At 32.5% G+C, this 19,203-nt stretch overlaps 2 protein-coding genes across 2 annotated transcripts in view; one reads left to right on the forward strand and one right to left on the reverse strand.

Annotated features, from left to right (window-relative positions):
• Nucleotides 1-11,108, reverse strand: part of Unc-76 (fasciculation and elongation protein Unc-76) — a 61,922-nt gene extending 50,814 nt beyond the window's left edge. The window contains exon 1 of the mRNA XM_068772143.1: nt 10,637-11,108. Within this exon, the coding sequence (XP_068628244.1) occupies nt 10,637-11,046 (410 nt within the window). The 5' untranslated portion in view covers nt 11,047-11,108. The remainder of the gene's footprint in view (nt 1-10,636) is intronic.
• A 784-nt stretch (nt 11,109-11,892) lies between these two features.
• LOC137930775 (uncharacterized) lies at nt 11,893-16,804 on the forward strand. Its single transcript, XM_068774070.1, has 6 exons — nt 11,893-12,235; nt 12,312-12,405; nt 13,121-13,284; nt 14,304-14,474; nt 15,344-15,446; nt 16,363-16,804. Exons 1-6 carry the CDS (start codon nt 12,174-12,176, stop codon nt 16,459-16,461), a joined length of 693 nt encoding a protein of 230 aa, XP_068630171.1. The 5' UTR covers nt 11,893-12,173; the 3' UTR covers nt 16,462-16,804.
• Nucleotides 16,805-19,203: the final 2,399 nt, after the last annotated feature.

Below are 19,203 nucleotides of genomic sequence, written 5' to 3' on the forward strand. Positions count from 1 at the left end.
TTTTTTTAATAATAATGGAAAAAGTACAATGGGCAGTCTTATCACAAAAGGCAATTTCTTTCAGACAACCATAGTATTGAAACAGTAGAAGTATAAATAATGGGTAGTTAATGTATACTAAACATAAATATATACAAACATACATTCTAAATCTTTGTATTCATAAAGTAATAATGTACGGGGTGATTGATTATAGGCGTAAAAGCTTTAAAAAAGTGAATGTATACCTCATTTTCTGTCAATAAAGTATTTTTAAAATTTGAATTACTATATAATGAAATAATTAATATTTTTTAACTATCCAGGAATACTATACAGGCTTTATACTTCCCGAAGTTATTGAGCTGTCGTAATCAAATTGAAAAAATAGACAAATGAAATATATTTCGTAATGATCACTTTATACGGGGATGATTGGTTATAACTATTCTATTAAGTTCTATTGTTTAACTTTTTTTGCGTCTCATTAAACATAATGTACGACGGAACCAAAATCAATTTGGTGAATAGTTAAAACAATTTGGTATCACGTATATAGAAATTTTTTTAGAAAGATGTCTGATTTTGTACATACCATGTTATAAGATATATGCAAATATCGTAAGTATTTAAGTAAACACTATAGTTCATCAGCACCGTCTCCTATCTGATAAGTGATAGCGTGAGGCGATACGATAGATCTTTCGAATGCATCGCGAGTCTGAAAATTTACAGTTGCAATTCACTCGACCAAAAATCTTTTCTTGCTGGATTTACTTCGTGTTATAATACTGAAGATTTTATATTTTATTTTTCTGCGAGTTTATAAGATTTGGCTCAAGGTCACCCAAAGAGCAATGGAGAAGAAGACTATGATCGGAGTTAAGCCGCGAGATCGAACCAAAAGTAAGAAGATGCGCAGAAGGACCAAAGTCACCGACGTCGTTCGAAAGAATGTTCGTTTAAACAGGTAGGGCAGGGTTCCTTGCTCGAACAACCAACGCGATTGTCGTTGGGTCCGAAAGATTCTGGAGTGAGGAGCCACCAACCACGAGCCAATAGACGCGGCGTGGGTAACCACCACCAGGTGACCCAACGATATTGCTGCATGCGTGCAGCACAAGACCGGTCATCGTTACGGTCTTTATAAAAGGCCTACACCTTAAATTGAGTATCTATCGGCTGATATGATGATGTACAAAAAATATTACAATATTATGCTTAAACTTGAGTCATCTTGTTAAATCGATACTTGCACAAAGTAATTAAAATTGTCATAACGGTTCATTATAAAAATGATTTACTGAATAAGAAAAGAAAGAAGTGTGTAGTTTTTTTTATTATTGTCTCATGATTTTGACATTCTTATTGACAGTGTTACCATATATAAAACCTTATGTAATATTAGTTTTTAGTTTCATCGTGTAATGACAACAATACTTGTCTTATCGAACGATCACAAATCATGATGTTTTTTTTTTCGGCTCCACAATTTCAATAACCATAATTTACTAGTGTGTGTTGCCATCGTGTACCATGACATACGGTAACGGTTACGTAATAACATACATTGAAACGTTGAGTAATAGTAGTGTGGACGTAGCTATTGATTGTAGATTGTGCGTCAAATTTAAAAACACAGATTTAAAATTACGAACTCACTAAAGTATATAATCACATAAGCATGTAATCATATGAAGAGATTTATTAATAGTTGAGTACTAACTCGTACCTACAGTAATTTTAAAACTGAGAATTTAATAAGGCAGCGTCTATTAGGTACTTTATATACAAAGTGATATAACTGTAAAGCATTAAATGGTTGAATGGATAGATCATTTGTACGCCACTCTATAGACCTTTTTCAACACACCAATTTCCAATCGCCTTGTATAAAGTGATCGCTCTGAAATATGTAACATTGTTAAATTTTTTCTTTAGCAATACAACAGGCCAATAATTTCAGGCATCAGTAAACAATAACTATTTTTAATATGAAGTAACCCGATTTTGAAAACGCTTTTTCTTACTTTAGTCGTTTATTTTTTCTGAAATCAATAAAAATAAAGAATAAAAAACCAATAAATAATAAGATAAACCAACTGTGGGATTACTATAGGAGTTTCTACCTGTGAAGTAAGTTTAGTTTGTGAATTCACTCTTACAAACAGGTATCTAAGTTATCAGTCAGTATCAGGTCTTTCCATGCTAAGCTAACACGATAAGATCTCCGATTATAATCGAATTTTAAAGATGATTGCTGGCCTGTATGATTCACCTGTTTTCTAGCTTTGAGCGCAGAGATAAATCTATCTATCAGTCTAAGTCAGAAAAAACAATGAGATATTTTTGTATACCTCTGTTACTAATAAATTCTTTAAGTAAATATAATAGCTTACTAACAGTCTATGAACTGAGTTAGAAATAAATAATATAATTATCCGACACCTTTTCGGAGCAAAAAGTCGAAAAACGTAACACCCATATCTCAGAACAGAACAGGTTTACATATCTCTTGTAGGTTACGAGTGATAATAAAAAGACCTCAATAGAATGTTGACACATTTTGTCAATTAGCAGTTAGAAATCTAATTTATAATGAGTGTTTTTTGCAAGTTTCATCCCCATAATGACGTAATGGCTTTCGTAAGGATTAGCTTTGAAACCTCTCACCCAGTTGGCACGGTGCCAAAAAAACAAGCGCGACCCAATTTGGAAAGGATAAAGAAGGAAGTCGTGTGTTAAAATTCTGCTAAAGATATATAGCTTAAGTAGATGAAACGATTACTATTATCACTAATGTTATTGTAATGTTTTTGTTAAACATTTACTTCGAAACTTTGTAACAATATTGTAATTCATTGATAAACTCAAGCCGAAGATTTCCAGCAAGTAACTCTAATCCGGGAAATAAAAATCGTACCGGCTCGGATCGTTCCCGAGGGAGTCCAAGAGCTTAAATTGTATAAAAAGAAGGTCAACTCTTAATACCTTCAGTGCGTTGCTGCCTCAATCCCGGTAAACTTAAAAAGAATATTCTATTTTCATCACATAATCACTCTATACTAAATGCATACAATTTTGTTCAAATATTGATTTAAAACAAATCAGAAACGAGGAAATTCGACGAACACAAGTAACTGGCATAGCCTGACGGATTGGCAAGTTTAACTGTCACAGAAGGCGTGGAATAGATAGCTGCCTGATAGTAACCACAGATCGGAAAGCGTAGCATTAGACGTCCACCCTCTCGGTGTAATGACGACCTTAATATGGGCATCGGAAGACAAAAGTTACAGTACAGTAACACTATCTTATTAAAAATTGTGGGATGCCATGTCCAGTATTGAATATCCTTCGGCTGAAATGATGATCATTGACTGAACAAGATATAAAACGGTCCCTCAATGTTTTCCTTGTGCCACATTGAATAATAAATCAGACCATCTTTCAAAAGTATTTTTAAATCGTATAAAGTAAGTAATTGTTCTTTGGGTTATCACATTTGAAAAACTCACACATCAATTACGTATACATATATTCGCGAATCTCAGGTCATTTGCCCCGGATACTAGCGTAGGTGTATTAAGTTTGTGAACCCCGTCTACTCAATTAGTGCAATGAATAATAAAACCAAAATCTTTAAACAACACATGTAAGAATAAAGATTGTCGAAAATTTTCTTCGATTTCATATATTTTAAATCACTGTTTTTAATTCAAAACGTTAAATCGATACTTTCCCAACGTGATTAACAAGTACATGAAGTTTTGTTATATAACAAAAAGTAAAGAAAGCATTTACGCCGACATTAGCATTGCAAATGTCTATGCAAATTGATGCACGGGTCGTACAATAAGGTTCGCTAATTCACAGCAAAGCGACATCTAGGCCAAGCTTCCGCAGGGGAACAGCTGATAAACTTGCAAGTGTGACATGTTGATAATTGCAGCATTTTTCGCTTCAATGCGCACTGCTGTAAAATAATAATTTTATCGTGACATGTAACACGCCCCCCATTAGGAAGACTAACGACATAGTCAAGGTACCGGTGTTAACTGTTATTATATTTACTATAATATCACTGTGCCGTGCCTAAGAAAAGCGCGGCGAGCGAACCTATCAGAGCATGAGCTGCAGTTAGCGTTGGTGACGGACTGACGAAACAGAGCGGCCGATACTCCCCCCGTCTCGCCGCGCGTATGCCTAAGGTGCGGTACAGCGGTTTTGGTAGCACTATAACCCGCGCGATGTTCAATAACAGAGATTTTAATATAGGACACTAGATTTATTAAAAAAGAATAATAGCCATGTTTTAAAATAAGAATAACATGAAGAATATTATCACAATTTTCATTTACACGGGAATGCCTGTTTATATTCCATCATACTTAAGAGATATTGTAACTAGAGGCAATAAATATAGAGTTAAAGTGCATCTGTCAATATGTATGGTAAAGTTATAATAAACGCAATTAAAAAATGAAATATAGCCAAATGTAACATTGCAATAACAATTAATTCTTGATCTCTTCAGACTGTTTAAACTACAATTACAGTTAGATTGCGTTTACCAGCGCGCGGTCAAAATCTAGGTTGAAGTGGTTTAATTAACAATGCCAATTTATTTCTGAATATAAATTCATGTTCAATTTATTGTTATTAAATCTTTGCTTTATTCGACAGTTTTATAGCTGTGAGTATTTTTTGATTCGGTTTTAACTACCAATTACAATATGACTACTTCTGAATTTCCACGTAGTTAGTAAAAGGTATACATCACCCATACATAAAACATATAAATTATTATTTATACATTTTGTTATACATAGGGACAGGATAATTATTGTTTACAATACGAATCTAATTATATATTTGAGACCCATTGCTATATGGTACTTTATTGATGCTTATACAATTATTAATATGGATTTTTATATAGAACGTAAATGTTATAAATTTCTTATGAAACAAACGTGATATACATTTAGCAAGTTTACGAAATATGTGAGCAGGTATCTGTTAAGGTCTGTATTCTTTATTTCTTTTTATTTTTGTATCTCTGTCCCTTGTATTATTGGTTGCTAGTTTGGTCTGCGCAATGATTTCTAAACTTTTTTTGGTGACGGTGATTGAATGTTAACTTACGGCACTTGGAATGGAAGGCTGGGGTCGGGATGTCTCTACGATATCGAAATAGGAATAAGGCGATCCGTAGACCAATGGAAATAATCGAGATAGCCTAACAGATTGGTAAATTTAAATAGCTAACCACAGCGCGCAGAGCAGGTGGCCTTAAGTTTCTGGAGAGGGGACCTAGGACCGGCAAGCACAACTTGGGATGTCCACCTTGGTAGACGACGAAGATGCTAAAAGAAAGCCGCTTTCTACTGATCTAATAGAAAATGTATGCAAGGACTTTTCCTTGCACTTGACTCTTCCAAAGATCCGCCCGCGTCCGGAAAATTCTCGCGACCTTAAATGTGTATGATGTTGGTCCACCTAGTTTGGGGTCATCCAGGCATCCACAGATGATGAATAATGTAATCTATATCATACATAGAACCGATATACTAAATAATTCACAAAATAGAGCCGCGTATCTTAGAAAGTTATCTATATAGATAGCCTTACTATATAGTAAGGCTACAACAATTACTTGGTACATTAGATTGACTTTGACACGCGATCTCACGTCGGTTACGAATAATTTTGTTCGGAAACGGAGACGAGGTGCAGTACGTACTTGGGTTACGGCTTTGTGGTTATGAAATCAGTTTTGTTACAAGCAAATACGTCGATTTACGCAAGGTCACAGGTTATTCACAGCGCAAGTCTGCAAAGCATATAAACCTTTAGTAATCAACAAATAGTGTAACGAGTTATATTGCAAGCGACTTTGTTTCATAAACACAAGTATATGAATGACGAAAGTACTTCAAAATATTGGAATAGTAACGAAAGAAAGTTACGTAAGTATTTTATTATATAATATAAATAATTAGTAATACCCATTTCACATTTAGAGACCACTACGAATTTAGAAATGTACACAACAAAAAAATAGGTATACGTACGTTTTTAAATTATTAGAAAGAAATGTTAAGGAGAGTTCATACTTTAAGATATTACGTCCCACACCTCCGAAATTTGTTTACTATGTAGAAATGGACAGCATAGTTTATATACATACGTATACATAGATGCGTATACTTATATATATCTTTCCACATATGACTCCACATTAAGGCGTTATATTTTTTAATGCTACTATGAAATACAATGTTTCATATTTACAAAAATAAGTAACCTGTTGGAGTCCTAACGCACCAGTTTTTTTGTTTTGATTGACGTCAAATGTTTGACAGCTCGGGACAAGTGTTTTAACTTATCATTGCTGTATATAGAAATAGAGAAGTATTGTTTTCCCACTTCTTAATGTTAATACGAATATGATTACCCATATTAGTCAATCTTTTTTATGACTAGATTTGCAGCTACCAAAATGGCAGTTGCCGATTTCACATGTTGAAGGCTGGACGCAGAATAAGCACTTTTAATAATCAGAACATCTCTTTAGAGTAGCGAAGCTCGAGGGCTCGTCGAGCTTCGTGTCCTGTCGACACATACTTCTATTTCAAAGGATTGGAAGGCGTCGAGCTTTTAGATCGCTTCAATGGACATTCCATGAAGTAACTTCGATCACGAGACCCCTCAAGGAAACTACGGCTTGGACTTTCAATTGTTAATACTTGTTTAGCATTCCGGCACAAGGGCGCCCGGAAGGCCGAAACTTGACTTGGTCGATTGCTATCGATTCTTAGGTTCGCATATAGCTTTAATGCTTGTTCACGTAGATTACAAGGGCTAATATATTGTTAATGTCAAACAGCACACAGTGGTAAAAAAAAGTTGGTTTTTAAATCGCAATAGAGCCAAAAAGAAAGTAATTAAAGAGTTTCCGAAGCAAAAGCGTAATATCCGAAGCTTGCACTAATTCATTATTCAAACAGGCGCTGCATCGAGTGGGACGTGAGTCGTGTGCGGGGAATCGAACAAAGCAACATCATGAATATAAAGTGTGTCTAACGCCGTCAACCTATCAACATGTATACGCAGATTTGAAAAAAAAAACAAACCTTTACTGTTGGCAAAAGTTTTCAAAATTGCAACTAGTGATATTACTATAATTCTGTGTTTTTCCTTTCTGTGAAATTAACGTTATTGAGCAAAGAAAAAATAATAACATTTGTTTCTCAACAGAAAGAACCGTAGGCACTGAATGGTATTCCGGCAATATGTAGGTTGTCAGTTGCCAGATACAACACTGACATTTTGAAGACATTTTTTTAAACAATGGCTTTCTTTTTATATAGTGTCATTGTATAATTAATGGGAAGGTAATTGTCATATTAAAAAAAAAAACCTATCTAACTAACCTGACAGGTTCTTGCCCCCAAAATGTCACTACGAAGTTGTTTCTCGTAACAAACTGTCTTTCGGTCGAATGTATTATGTTATTATTTCCAGGCAGTGCAAAGGATGTGTTCAAGGATTTCTTCGCTTATATCAACGTAAGCATTTGTTTAAAAAAATGCGAATATATTATTACAACTATGATCTTGAGAATTTTATTATCGATTTGTCCTTTACTTTAATGGTGCACGTAAAGAAACGATACAAAAATTGTATGTATTTTCCAAAGACAAAATGCACATTTTTATTAATAAATATAGAAATGCAGCTCTTTTAAACATAATATTGTATTATTTATATTATTATACTAAATGACTCCACAAATTTTGTCCTGTCTTAGTTTTGAATCTATTAAAACCTAATTAGAAACTTTTTTTTAAAAACATTGGTTAATGCAATCCTTTTTAATTAGTTCATGGTTAGTTCTATTTTCTGGTGCGTTAATAAATAATGTCGATGTTATACCAACACGAGCACGGACGGCCTGCTATTGGCCGTGTGAAACAAAACATGGATTTTCAAGATCGATGCCATGAACAATAAACGACTGCCTTTGCTATTATTTTTATCAAGCAATCCTGGAAATTGTAATAAATGTAATAAATTTTCTTCCATATGAACAAAAAAGTTTTCGAATTATGGAACAGGAAACAAAAAATCTGTACTTAAATAAATAACGTAAATTTAGATCGACTTAGTACACTTAGTCAATAGAAGGTTTAAATAAAATGCGCAAAAGTAACATGTTAAAATGTACACGAATTATTTTCACATTTTGTTTTATTACAACCCAATCATTACTCGACGGCGGTTAACTGAATCAATCTCAAAGGAGGCCATATGTCGGACACCCGATGTTCGGACAGGTACAATTTGCGGTGCAAGGTGGACGAAACATCTGGGCTCTCGTTTCCTGCTCTGGAATCAGTGCGAAATGTACTTCGCACCTGTCGTCCTTTCAACAGGTGCATTACTAAAATAAATCCTTTGGTTCTACACTCAAAGATGTTCAGAGAGATAGTCACGCAGTTTAACTATATATTATCTATTTAGCTCTTTAATTCCGGCTGGCATCTAGCCTTAATAAAGTCGCCTGTTTAGTTTATAGGTAGATGTTCTACTCCAGAAGTTTAAGGCCCCCCAGACATTCTATCTGCGTTATGTAGCCTGTCTGTTGCGACTTCAACTTGCCAATCTCGGACTAAGTCGGTAGCTGATTCGATCTCATAGTTATATGTGTAAAAGCTTTAAAATTGTAATTGTATAACTCATTTGTCAGCAAAAATCTTTGAAGTTTTTCTAATCAACTTGTATAAATTGATCAGTTTGAAATATGGTACATTAGTTTATTTCTATTGATATGCGATCCGTCCATAGCTTCTGGCAGTTTGTACTGAAAAATGCTTTTTTCTTATTATATTATCATTACGTTATTACTTATGAAATCATTGATTTTTGGATAGTTCATTCACCGCTAGAGTGACACACCGCACACCTATTTCCAGTCACCTTACATAAACTTCATTATATACATTAACCTCTTAAAAGCCTTTACAGCTATAACCAATCATCCTGTATATTCACGAAGTATCGTTTTAAACGTGACCTCTTAAGTATATATTATTAGTGATTTATATTATCATCTTCAGATATGATTTAAAGACAGCAAAGTAAACTCCGAATACATCTGTCTATTAAAACTGGGTTAATTGATTTTCTGACACGAAAAACGTTATAAAAAATAAATTTTAAATACTCTGATGTTCGCCAATTGTAATTTTTTTTTCTCCAGCCGGGCATTTGGGTCACCTGGAAAGCTTCCAAAAGATCAGTTTGACACGTGATGAACGAAGTTATGTTTACAAAACGATTGGTTAAATCGATAGAACAAATGTCGGGGGGCGGGATGAGCAATAAGACGAAGTCTATCATTCAGGTGGAAACTCATCTAGTGTGTATACGTCATATGTTATACGTTATAAAAAAAGTTTTACTTTTTTAACATCTATATATCAATAAAATAATAATAGTGTATTTAGTTTTTTCTTATTATCAAGCAATATTCTTATAATATATGGGCTAATTGGTTATAAGTAGAAAAACTTTGAATGCATAAATGTAGCTTACTTGTTAGCAAAACGCTTTAAAGTTTTTATACCTATTTTCATTCACTTCGTATAAAGTAGTCACTCTGAAATGTACGAAAAATATTTTTTTTTATTTAAATGCTGTTGCATTCTCCGACCAATAACTTTTGACAGTACATAGTCTGTAGGTACAGATAGTAAACAATAATTACCTTTAATATGTAGTAATTCGCATTTTGAAAGTGTTTTTTCTTAATTTTTTATCATTATGTTAAATATAATTTCTGAATCTATTGATTTTTGAATGTACCATACATTCATTGACAGCAAATGAGTTTATACATTCACCTGTTTAAACCCTTTACGCTTCTAACCAATCATCCTGTACATTCCATAGCATTTACCAGTCAATATGATAACATGAATAGAGCTCGTGTGAACGTATTGTTTAAAAAAAACATCGCAATGAAGCATCGGAACTCTCACGAAAATTACAATAGTGAAAATGCAAAAAAAGCTTTCCCACTGCCTCATTATTACAATGGGGAAAATAAATGATGTTACCATGATAAAGTCTATGAGAAATCGCAACAAATGGATGCCATTTCATTATATGAAAATGGAAGAAATAATGAGAATACTAAATACTACATAAAATAAAAAATCGGTTGAAGATACCTAAATTAAAAAAAAATATTGTTGTAAATCATGACATCAAAATCGTGCGATATGTCCATTAAGTTTAGTCTCTAAAGACAAAAGACAGGCGGGGACATGATGCGTCACACAGCCACCCTCCATAACGCACCCCTTACACCCTCGCCTCAAACAGATATCGATCCGAAGAACACTAGCGCCATGCGCAAAGCCCGCCCTTTTTGTTTATACTATAAAACACTACATTTTTACCTATTAAATAAAAAAAATTACTCATAACTTTAACTTGTCCAATTCAATCAACTAAATAACGAAAACAATATAAATAGTTATGATTATACTATACATCCATGCATTGTATGACTTACACGTTATATAGTTTTAAACAATTGTTATCGGTCTATAGCCCAGTTAAAATATTAGAAATCGATACTTACTGGCACTCGTTCATTATTTCTTCCTGGGAGCGAACTTGAACCGGTGCAAATTTTTCAACACTTTCTTCGTAATTTCCGAAACACTTCGTGATTTTCTCGTCGAATGTGTTGACCAGATCCTCCAACGACCCGGAGAATGTCTCCGTGAAATTATCTCCTTCGACATTCTGCATATTATCCTGTTTGCACTTTACCAGTCTTGATTCATCGTTGTCGTTTATTTTATTTGAGTCGGTTTTCATTTTATTCATTTCACTTTTCATATTGTTGATATTATTTAGATGGATGTCATTACCGTTAATGGTTTTCTGAGGATAATCAATCGATGTAAGGCAATCGTCAGCATCTTCGATTTGGGCGAGCGGCGCCTCGAACTCGAGTTCGGCCATCCTGCCAGCCGCTTCTCGCATGACCGTACACAACCACCCGCGCCGTCAACCGCGCGAACACTGCGTTTTACCGTGCCAACTGTGTCGCTAGTTGCCAGTTGTTTTGTGTCGACGCGCGCCGGTATCGGATGCACAGTATAAACAGTCAACTGAATACTCAGCTAAATAGAAATTGCAAACGAAGCTTTAAACTGTAAGATTCAGACAGTCTTATCTGGTGACTGGTGTATTTACATAAGTGATCTAAACATTTCCACTCTAGTAGAGTTATTGCGATAAATATAAATGAAATAGTTATGGTCGATAATTGTGTTTTGTTCAGGGATAACACAAGTAATACTAATTTAAAGATGTCTTTTTGTCAAGAAAAGACATATTTATTTTTGTTACTGTATAATTTATGAAATCAAATATGATTAGTTAATCAATAAGGTTTCATAACAGTTTCGTAATTATTATTGAATATGGGGTATAATGAAAATTTGTCATTTGTTTTTCCTGTTGCCATTAATAAAAAATACATTAAGATAATTTAAATGTTTATGAATCATCGGTGTTTTTTTAAACAGTTATAAATATAATTGAATTCTGTCCAATTAATCAGTTAAATAAATTATCGAGTTTTGTAATTATGGATTTTATAATTCCGTGTAGTACTACATTCATCTGCGGGCCATTATTTCAGCATCAAATTAAACTCCGGCTTCCCTCGTCATCTTATGTCAATAAATATTTTAAATAAAGACAAAGTGTAAAAAATTTAGTAACGACCATTTTTAAATGGCAATATCAGTAATAATTATGTGTAAATTTTTTTTATTCTCAACGTCATAACAATATTTTGGCATGTAACACGTTTGCTTAGGGATGGAAAAATTCATAATTTTTATTTAAACGTTTTTGTGTCAAGGGAAATTATATTAGGAAACAAAATTAACTAAAAAGAAACTTAAGAATATATTTTAGTGTTATCTTACTAAAAGTACTATTTTAATAGTGGTTTCTATTATTTTACTGACACTCAGCTGAGTAGGAATATTCAGTTGACAGTGACATTATGATTTGACTTGATAACGAAAATGAAAATGACCAAATAATATGATTGGCTCTATAACCAACACTTTTGGTCCTGAAAGCGCTAAATCGTTATGTATTTTACTAAGAGATATCCAGATTTTAAATTAATATGTGTTTTTACTCGACTCTATAGGTAACTGGCTCTTACCACCACATATATCTGTCTTGATCACTGCAAGTTTTAATTTTGTTGTTGTTTTTATTTTTAGCTTTGCGAAAAAATCTCATTACGATGTTCTCAATCTACGTAAGAACTGTACTGACAAAGAAATAAAAGAGGCATATATAAAGTTAAGCAAAAGAGTAAGTCATTTTTGTTACTATTAGACACTATGATTAAGAAAAATTTTAAGGTATCATTTATGAGTTAATTTAATTGTTTTATGAAGTGTTTACACTCCTATTTTTATGCAAATCCTGTGTTTAAATGTTTTTTTTTAGTAATTGGTGCAATGTCACAAAAACAATCACAGAAGAATTTTAGGTGATGTAGCATCAGCAAATAGGCGTCGATTTGCACTGCCGAGGCAATGTGTCTAAACATTTTTTATTTATTTATCAATTGTTTTTTCATTGCATAAAGATGGAAAAACGAAAAATAAAATAAAATAATATACAGTAAAGAAATAAAAATTATACCCAATATTATAGCAAACCGAAAATTCTTCTAGACAACCTTTACTTTATTGTGTATGGGTATGTTGTTGGTATTGATATTATGGTCCTAACTTATTTAATTGTGAATATGGGTCAAGCTGACTTAAGTGTTTATGAAACCTAATTTATTTTTAATGTCTTCAGTTATTTTTCAAAATAATGTATCCTTAGGGAGAGGTTACATTTATTACTATATGATTTTTTTTAATTTAGTACATGATAATAAAAATTGGTCTTTACAAATGTAATACTAGCTAGCACAATTAATATTGTGTTATGTGTTATTTTTCTCTTACATTACTTGCTTTCTAATAGTATTTTAATTGTGTTACTTAGTATGTTATTTCTCATTATTTTAAAGTACCATCCGGACAAGAATAAAAATGTAAGAGCTCAAGATCAATTTGTGCAAGTACAGGAAGCCTACAATGTCCTCAGCAAACCTAGCAGCAGGGCACAATATGATAGCACTATTCAGATTGATCTAAACAGTGGTTATGTTTATAGACCACATGTACCATACAAGTAAGTTAAATAGACAGGTAATTAAATTTCTCACTGATAACTTTAACAATTGAGAACAAAAATTTTGAGATTATTTCTTATATGAGCCCTGATATTATTTACCAGACTCAACTTTGTCTTAAATACCTGTTTCACACATGTAGTAGTTGAGAAGGCTCATTTTCAATTATCATTTGTTATATCAGAATCTAACATGTATGTATGTATGAGTATACAAATTTATATAAGGTAAACATAGCGTTTGTTTTTGATTTAAAATTTTTATTTATTATCTCCATTATGTTTTCACTAGTAGTAAGCAACCACTTTTACATCATCATCATTATATTACACATTTTTTGACTCTAAGATATGTTAATTTAGTCACAACATAAACTTTAAAATTTTATTAGCAAGTGACATTTTTATTATAATAAAAATGGGAGGATAATTTTAGTCAATGTTAGCTGCTTACTAACATTAACTACAAATTTGATGGTAATAAACTTCTATTACCTGTTAATTACAGTAAAAATGAATTAAGAATTGGGAGTAAAAATAAAATTGTTATTGGAACTGTTTTAATTAAGAGTAAGTAATTTTACTTTATTTAACATTTTGATGTCTGTATTTATATAGTTTTGTTAACCGTGTTGCATCACTATTACTATGTTATACTATAAGAAGTATTTGAGACATTTAAATAAATGGAGATTTCAAAACAAACCTGAAGGTGTTTTAACACTTTTAATTTTTTATTTTTACATTGACCAAATCCAAAGTGTTATTATTTCAGTGTTTATGTCAAATAAAGTAATAATAAGACAAAACTATTGATTCAAATAACTTGAAATGCACTTAGCACTTTATTAAATTGTTAAGTCCAATGAAATCTTTTATGACTTTTTTTTGTATTTATTTATGTATAACAGCTAACTTAATGCATTTTCTACTAGTTAACTGCCATAATCATCCTTAATAACATTTTTCTTCTAATTATATACTTTTATATTTTAACAGCCCCATTTAATCTTTTACAGTTTACGTACAAATCCTCAATATGGCTTCTATCAAGAAACTAAGTCCAGTGACAAAACTTCTAAATCATATTATGGTGTAAAAGGCGTTAAAAAAGTACCAAACTCTTCTATAATATTCCTATGTTTTGGTATTGCTTTTGTTGGAGTAATCTTACAGATTGTAGTAATCAGGTATGTTAATACTAAATAAAGATTAAGGGATTTTTTTTATTCATTTTACTTTGTTATAATGATGATATAAAAAAAAATTACTTGTACTACTTAAGTCAATAGCGTAAGGATGTGTTTACATTGGTGGCAATATGTCACTATTCATCTATTGAGTAAAGAAGAACGTTCATGGACATAATAAGCTCAAACAACAATTATATAAAAAGTGCCTTGAAAAATACTGGTCTTATGTTTCTTAACAATATGAGATTTCTATTATATCAAAAGTCAATAATAATTTAATTTGATACTTTATTGAAACTAAAATGAGTTCAGTCTTACAAAATGAATATGGGCAACAGAAAAGGGACTGGACATGTTAATTCTTATGTGAAATAAATTGTTTCCAACATTTTGCGTAAATTAATATCTATAATAATATTGAACTTAGGAATAAGGTTTAAAAAATTCTCAAAACATTACTTGCGCAACTTTTAAATAAGTAGCTTTCCTCAAGAGCGTCTTTAAATTCTACTTTACAATTGTTAACGCCACCTGTAATCATTTATCCCTCTCACTTTCATACAAAATTGAGGTTTAAAGAGAAATTAACAGTCTAGTATTACAGTAAAAAATACTTATGTACATTAATCATATGTTTGGAGATATGTCCGTCTTTAACAGTGAAGTTATTATATTGTAATAATTTTGTATTATTGATGCATTTGTAAAATATCTGTTCTTGTCATATTGACACTTTAACTGGTGGTAACCGCATAAACATATCAATGAAGTCATTTCTTGTTGACAAATAGCTATGTAAATGTAAAGATTAACTTAGAAAGGAATTCTTATAATTAAATTAGTGAAATGTGTTAATGTTTTTACAGAAATTCATATTTATCACATCGTCAAAAAGTAAAGGAGCAAACTATGAAGCTAGCGGATGAGTTAGACAAAGTACGCGCAACAGCAAATGGCAGATCCAATGAGGTATCACATATTTCATTTTCTTATTGTGTTAATATTCTAAGACGAAAGTCCATGAGGTTCTGTAAGCTTACGTCCATTGTAAGCTTACGTCCATTGGTAACAACCAATGATTACTTAGTCTGTAAAACAGCCTCTTACTCGGTGATTCCTCTTCATTTGCAACTCTCAGTGGCTCAACGGGCCATAGAGAGGGCTATGCATGTGATTTCTATTTGAGATTGAATGGGGAGGAATTATCGGAAATCAGGACTTCATCATCATCTATCTCCAATCAGGAGATCCATAAATGTACAAATGTAATTGACATAGCCCAGTACATAGGCAAGTTGAAGTGATAGTGAATGGGCCACATAGTGCTCAGAACAGATGTCCTCTGGGGTCTTAAGATTCTGGTGTGGAGACAATGTGGAGGATAGTCCTCGGAAGATGCTGGATGGTAGCCTTTTCCAACTGAGTCAATTGGAAACTTATGGATTAGCTTCTACGTCCAGCAGTGGACATCCTACGACTGAAATGATGATGATTTTTCTTTGATGTAATAATATTATTTAAATTATAATAATAGCATACAGCAAAAATTAATGTACAAAATTTATTTAACCAGTCAAATAAGGTATTTTAAATACTAATGCTTTTTCAGTTTAGTATATGTATGATAAATAAGAATTCGTTTTGTTGGTACAGTTTATGCTTCCTTTATCTTCACCATTTTGTAAGTTCTAGGTTTATCTCTGTCTGAGCTTATTAAACTTATAATAGATTCTATTGAAGTCCGATTGACCTTCATTTTCTGTTGGAAATGTCGGATTTGTTTTTACGAAAAATACGTAGGAGTGAATAAATTTTTCTCCGAGGCTATATTTTGAGTACACACATACACTTTAATTTTTTAATGATATGTATTTAACCTTTCCAGGCACAAACCAGAATGATGCTAGAGAAGATAGTGACGGCCTCTAATGCGACAGTTGCGACTGCTTCTTTAGGACAAGCTCTGGCGAATGATAAAAAGTGATTATTGTCATTTTTTTTTGCATAGGACAGTTTTTGTTAGAAAATTTCATTTTGTATTGAATAGTACATACTAACAGATCATTTACAACAACACGTTTTTATTTTGCAAATCTTATATATGACATTAGAAATATTTATGTAGCTTATAATTATTTCATTTATGAAATTAAATTGTGTATAATTTGTAGTGCGAAATTGGACATTACTATAGTCAAACCAATTTATGTTCTGTTCTAAAGATTTCTAAAATATGAATATTGTATTGCTTCGTAATCAAATTTTAGTATAAAATTACTACAGTAAACTGGTTGATAAACGAAATATATTTATTGTACCTTTATACATTTTACATATAGCAGATTGGTTTGACAACTGAGATATATAAATATAAGGTGATCTGTATATTGTATATAAAGTTGTAAATATAGAAAAATAGTACAATGTAAATTGACATAATAATTTAATTAAGAAGTAAAAGTTGTTGATATTTTTGTAGTTATCTACCTCAATGTTGACATGTTTTATTTTAGTAGAAGTACTTTTTAATAAAATGTTGTTTATAAATAGTTTTTTATTATTATTATAAGCATTAAAAGGTCTTACATTTTCCGTGTACTTCATTTAGTCGGGCCAACCACCATTCACTAAGTAGTATGGGAGGTTTTTTTGAAAAAATAATGCTGGTGTCTTTTAGGTCCTTCGGGATTACATTTCAGGTAAGCAAGGACAGTTTGTATGTTTTGTATGGCTAAATGGCCATGGTGTTAGTTACATGAGGTTGTTTCCCACCGCCTGCGACTCGGTGTTGACGTTTTATGGTAGGTTGGGTAGATCTTTTACATACAGGACTGGCATTCATCTCTGTGCACATAAAAGATACAATAATATTGAGTACTAAAAAGGGATTCGTAGATAATCTTCGACACATTATTTTATAATTATCTGATAAACAATGGTTCAGCGTTAGTAAATTTTTAAGTTTTTTAGTCTTATTGTATTTAGGGGTTAAATAATAATTTTAAAATTAGAACTGCATAATTATTATTGTCTATATTTATGAAAGGAATTCTAGATGCTGTATTATTTTAAAGATATGATAACCGATGCGTGATATCGGAAAAATAGTAGTCTCAGTAGCGTATTTCGATCATAACTTAGCTTAATAACACACATTTAATACAATATATTTTTACCGAATTTTATTATATGCCTAAGAGCTTAATAAAGTTTCGAGATCTCTGAAAGTTTTGGCTTTTTATGCTGATGGTGTGTCCTTATTTATGTCCACCAACGGGATTTACCAACATTAGTCTTATTTTTAAGGTGATAGACGCCTACAGCTGGTCAAAGGGTTCCCCCAAAGATCACCACAAAGACCGGTGCTGCCACCACCATCCAGCAACTTCCGGTGACTTTAATTATGTCGTTGGTCCACGTACTGGGGCGTCTACGTCTACGTCTGCAAGAATTTTTCGGCTTCAACAATATTAAATATTTGTTTGCCTTCAATAATTACTTATTAACAACTATGTGTTTATAAAATATATCACGTCGTTAAAACCCTCTGTAAGGCATAGGTTTCCCCTAAAGATATCAATGGGGAGATAGAGGATAATCTCCACGGTAGCATGGATAGCAATCGCAGTGTGGTATTATAGTACTCTGAGGGCACTGCTGCCCATCGTCTGCAACTTGTGAGCAGTGGCAATCCTAATTAATGCACTAAGTGCAAGTTACATAAGATTTTATCCTGGGAAAGGAACCCGCAACCTGCGATCGCAAGTATCTGTCCTCTATCGCTGGATTATGTTCAGATATATCTATCCGACATTAATAAATTTTCAATAATTACATGACTGACGGACGCTAAGTTTAGCAATTATGGAGCTATATACCCCAATAGATATCTTTAAGGGAGGCCTATGGTCTCGCAGTGAGCGTCTTTTGGCGACGACGTGATCTCGCAGACCTATTACTACATATACGAAGGATTTATTTTATTTTGTCATATATTCACCGTAAAATCTGTATCCTGTAAAAATGGTTTTCAGAAAAACGATGAAGTCATGCAGTCGGTGTAAAAATTTAAACGAAGGCAATAAAGAATGTGCCTATTGCACTTCTAACGGTAGCGACATAACCTACAGTGAAGTGGTGAAGAAAATAACATCTTATTTATATTGAAGAATATGAACTGATATAAATATTGACGTTGTCAGACGTCACCTAAAGAGTTTAAGCAATATAAAATATAAATAAATTAATTTAAATACCAAAAAGGCATTTTGTATTATTTAGAACAAGCCTCTACAATCTAATATTAAACAGTGTTTGCTAAGTAAATCGCATGTAAATGCTTGTGATGACAAAATTACATGGCTGTTAAAACACAAGAATATTACCATAAAGGATTCTGACAGTGTAGCGGCGAATCGAATGGCATGCTGATTGTTATGGCGACACTACTCGTGTTTCAACTTAGTTAAGACACATAATGTAAACCATTAACTACTAAACTGTTCGCTGTTTTGGCGCAAATATAAGGAGAGTCTTGCGATTGTATGTGGTGGCTTCAATTCCCGGGATAAAATCTTATACAGAGGATGGGCTGCAGCATCCTCTGCACCACTGCGATCGCCAATCCGCTTGGTAAGCGTGCCGATTAATATATTTCCCCCTTATGTATGTTTGGGGGGATTTAACAAATTTTCAACAATTACATAATTGGCAGACCATAAGTTTT

This window comes from Battus philenor, unplaced genomic scaffold (assembly GCF_028537555.1).
Source record: "Battus philenor isolate CCGP_79_NKW_IND1 unplaced genomic scaffold, ilBatPhil1.0.hap1 SCAF_11, whole genome shotgun sequence".
Classification (NCBI taxonomy): domain Eukaryota; kingdom Metazoa; phylum Arthropoda; class Insecta; order Lepidoptera; family Papilionidae; genus Battus; species Battus philenor.

Bases quoted from the DNA above. Each gene is read 5' to 3' on its own strand.
- LOC137930775 (XM_068774070.1), top strand. From the start codon at position 12,174: ATGTATTTTACTAAGAGATATCCAGATTTTAAATTAATATGTGTTTTT. The intron at 12,236-12,311 runs GTAACTGGCTCT...TTTTATTTTTAG, and splicing joins GTTTTTACTCGACTCTATAG to CTTTGCGAAAAAATCTCATT. The intron at 12,406-13,120 runs GTAAGTCATTTT...ATTATTTTAAAG, and splicing joins ATATAAAGTTAAGCAAAAGA to TACCATCCGGACAAGAATAA.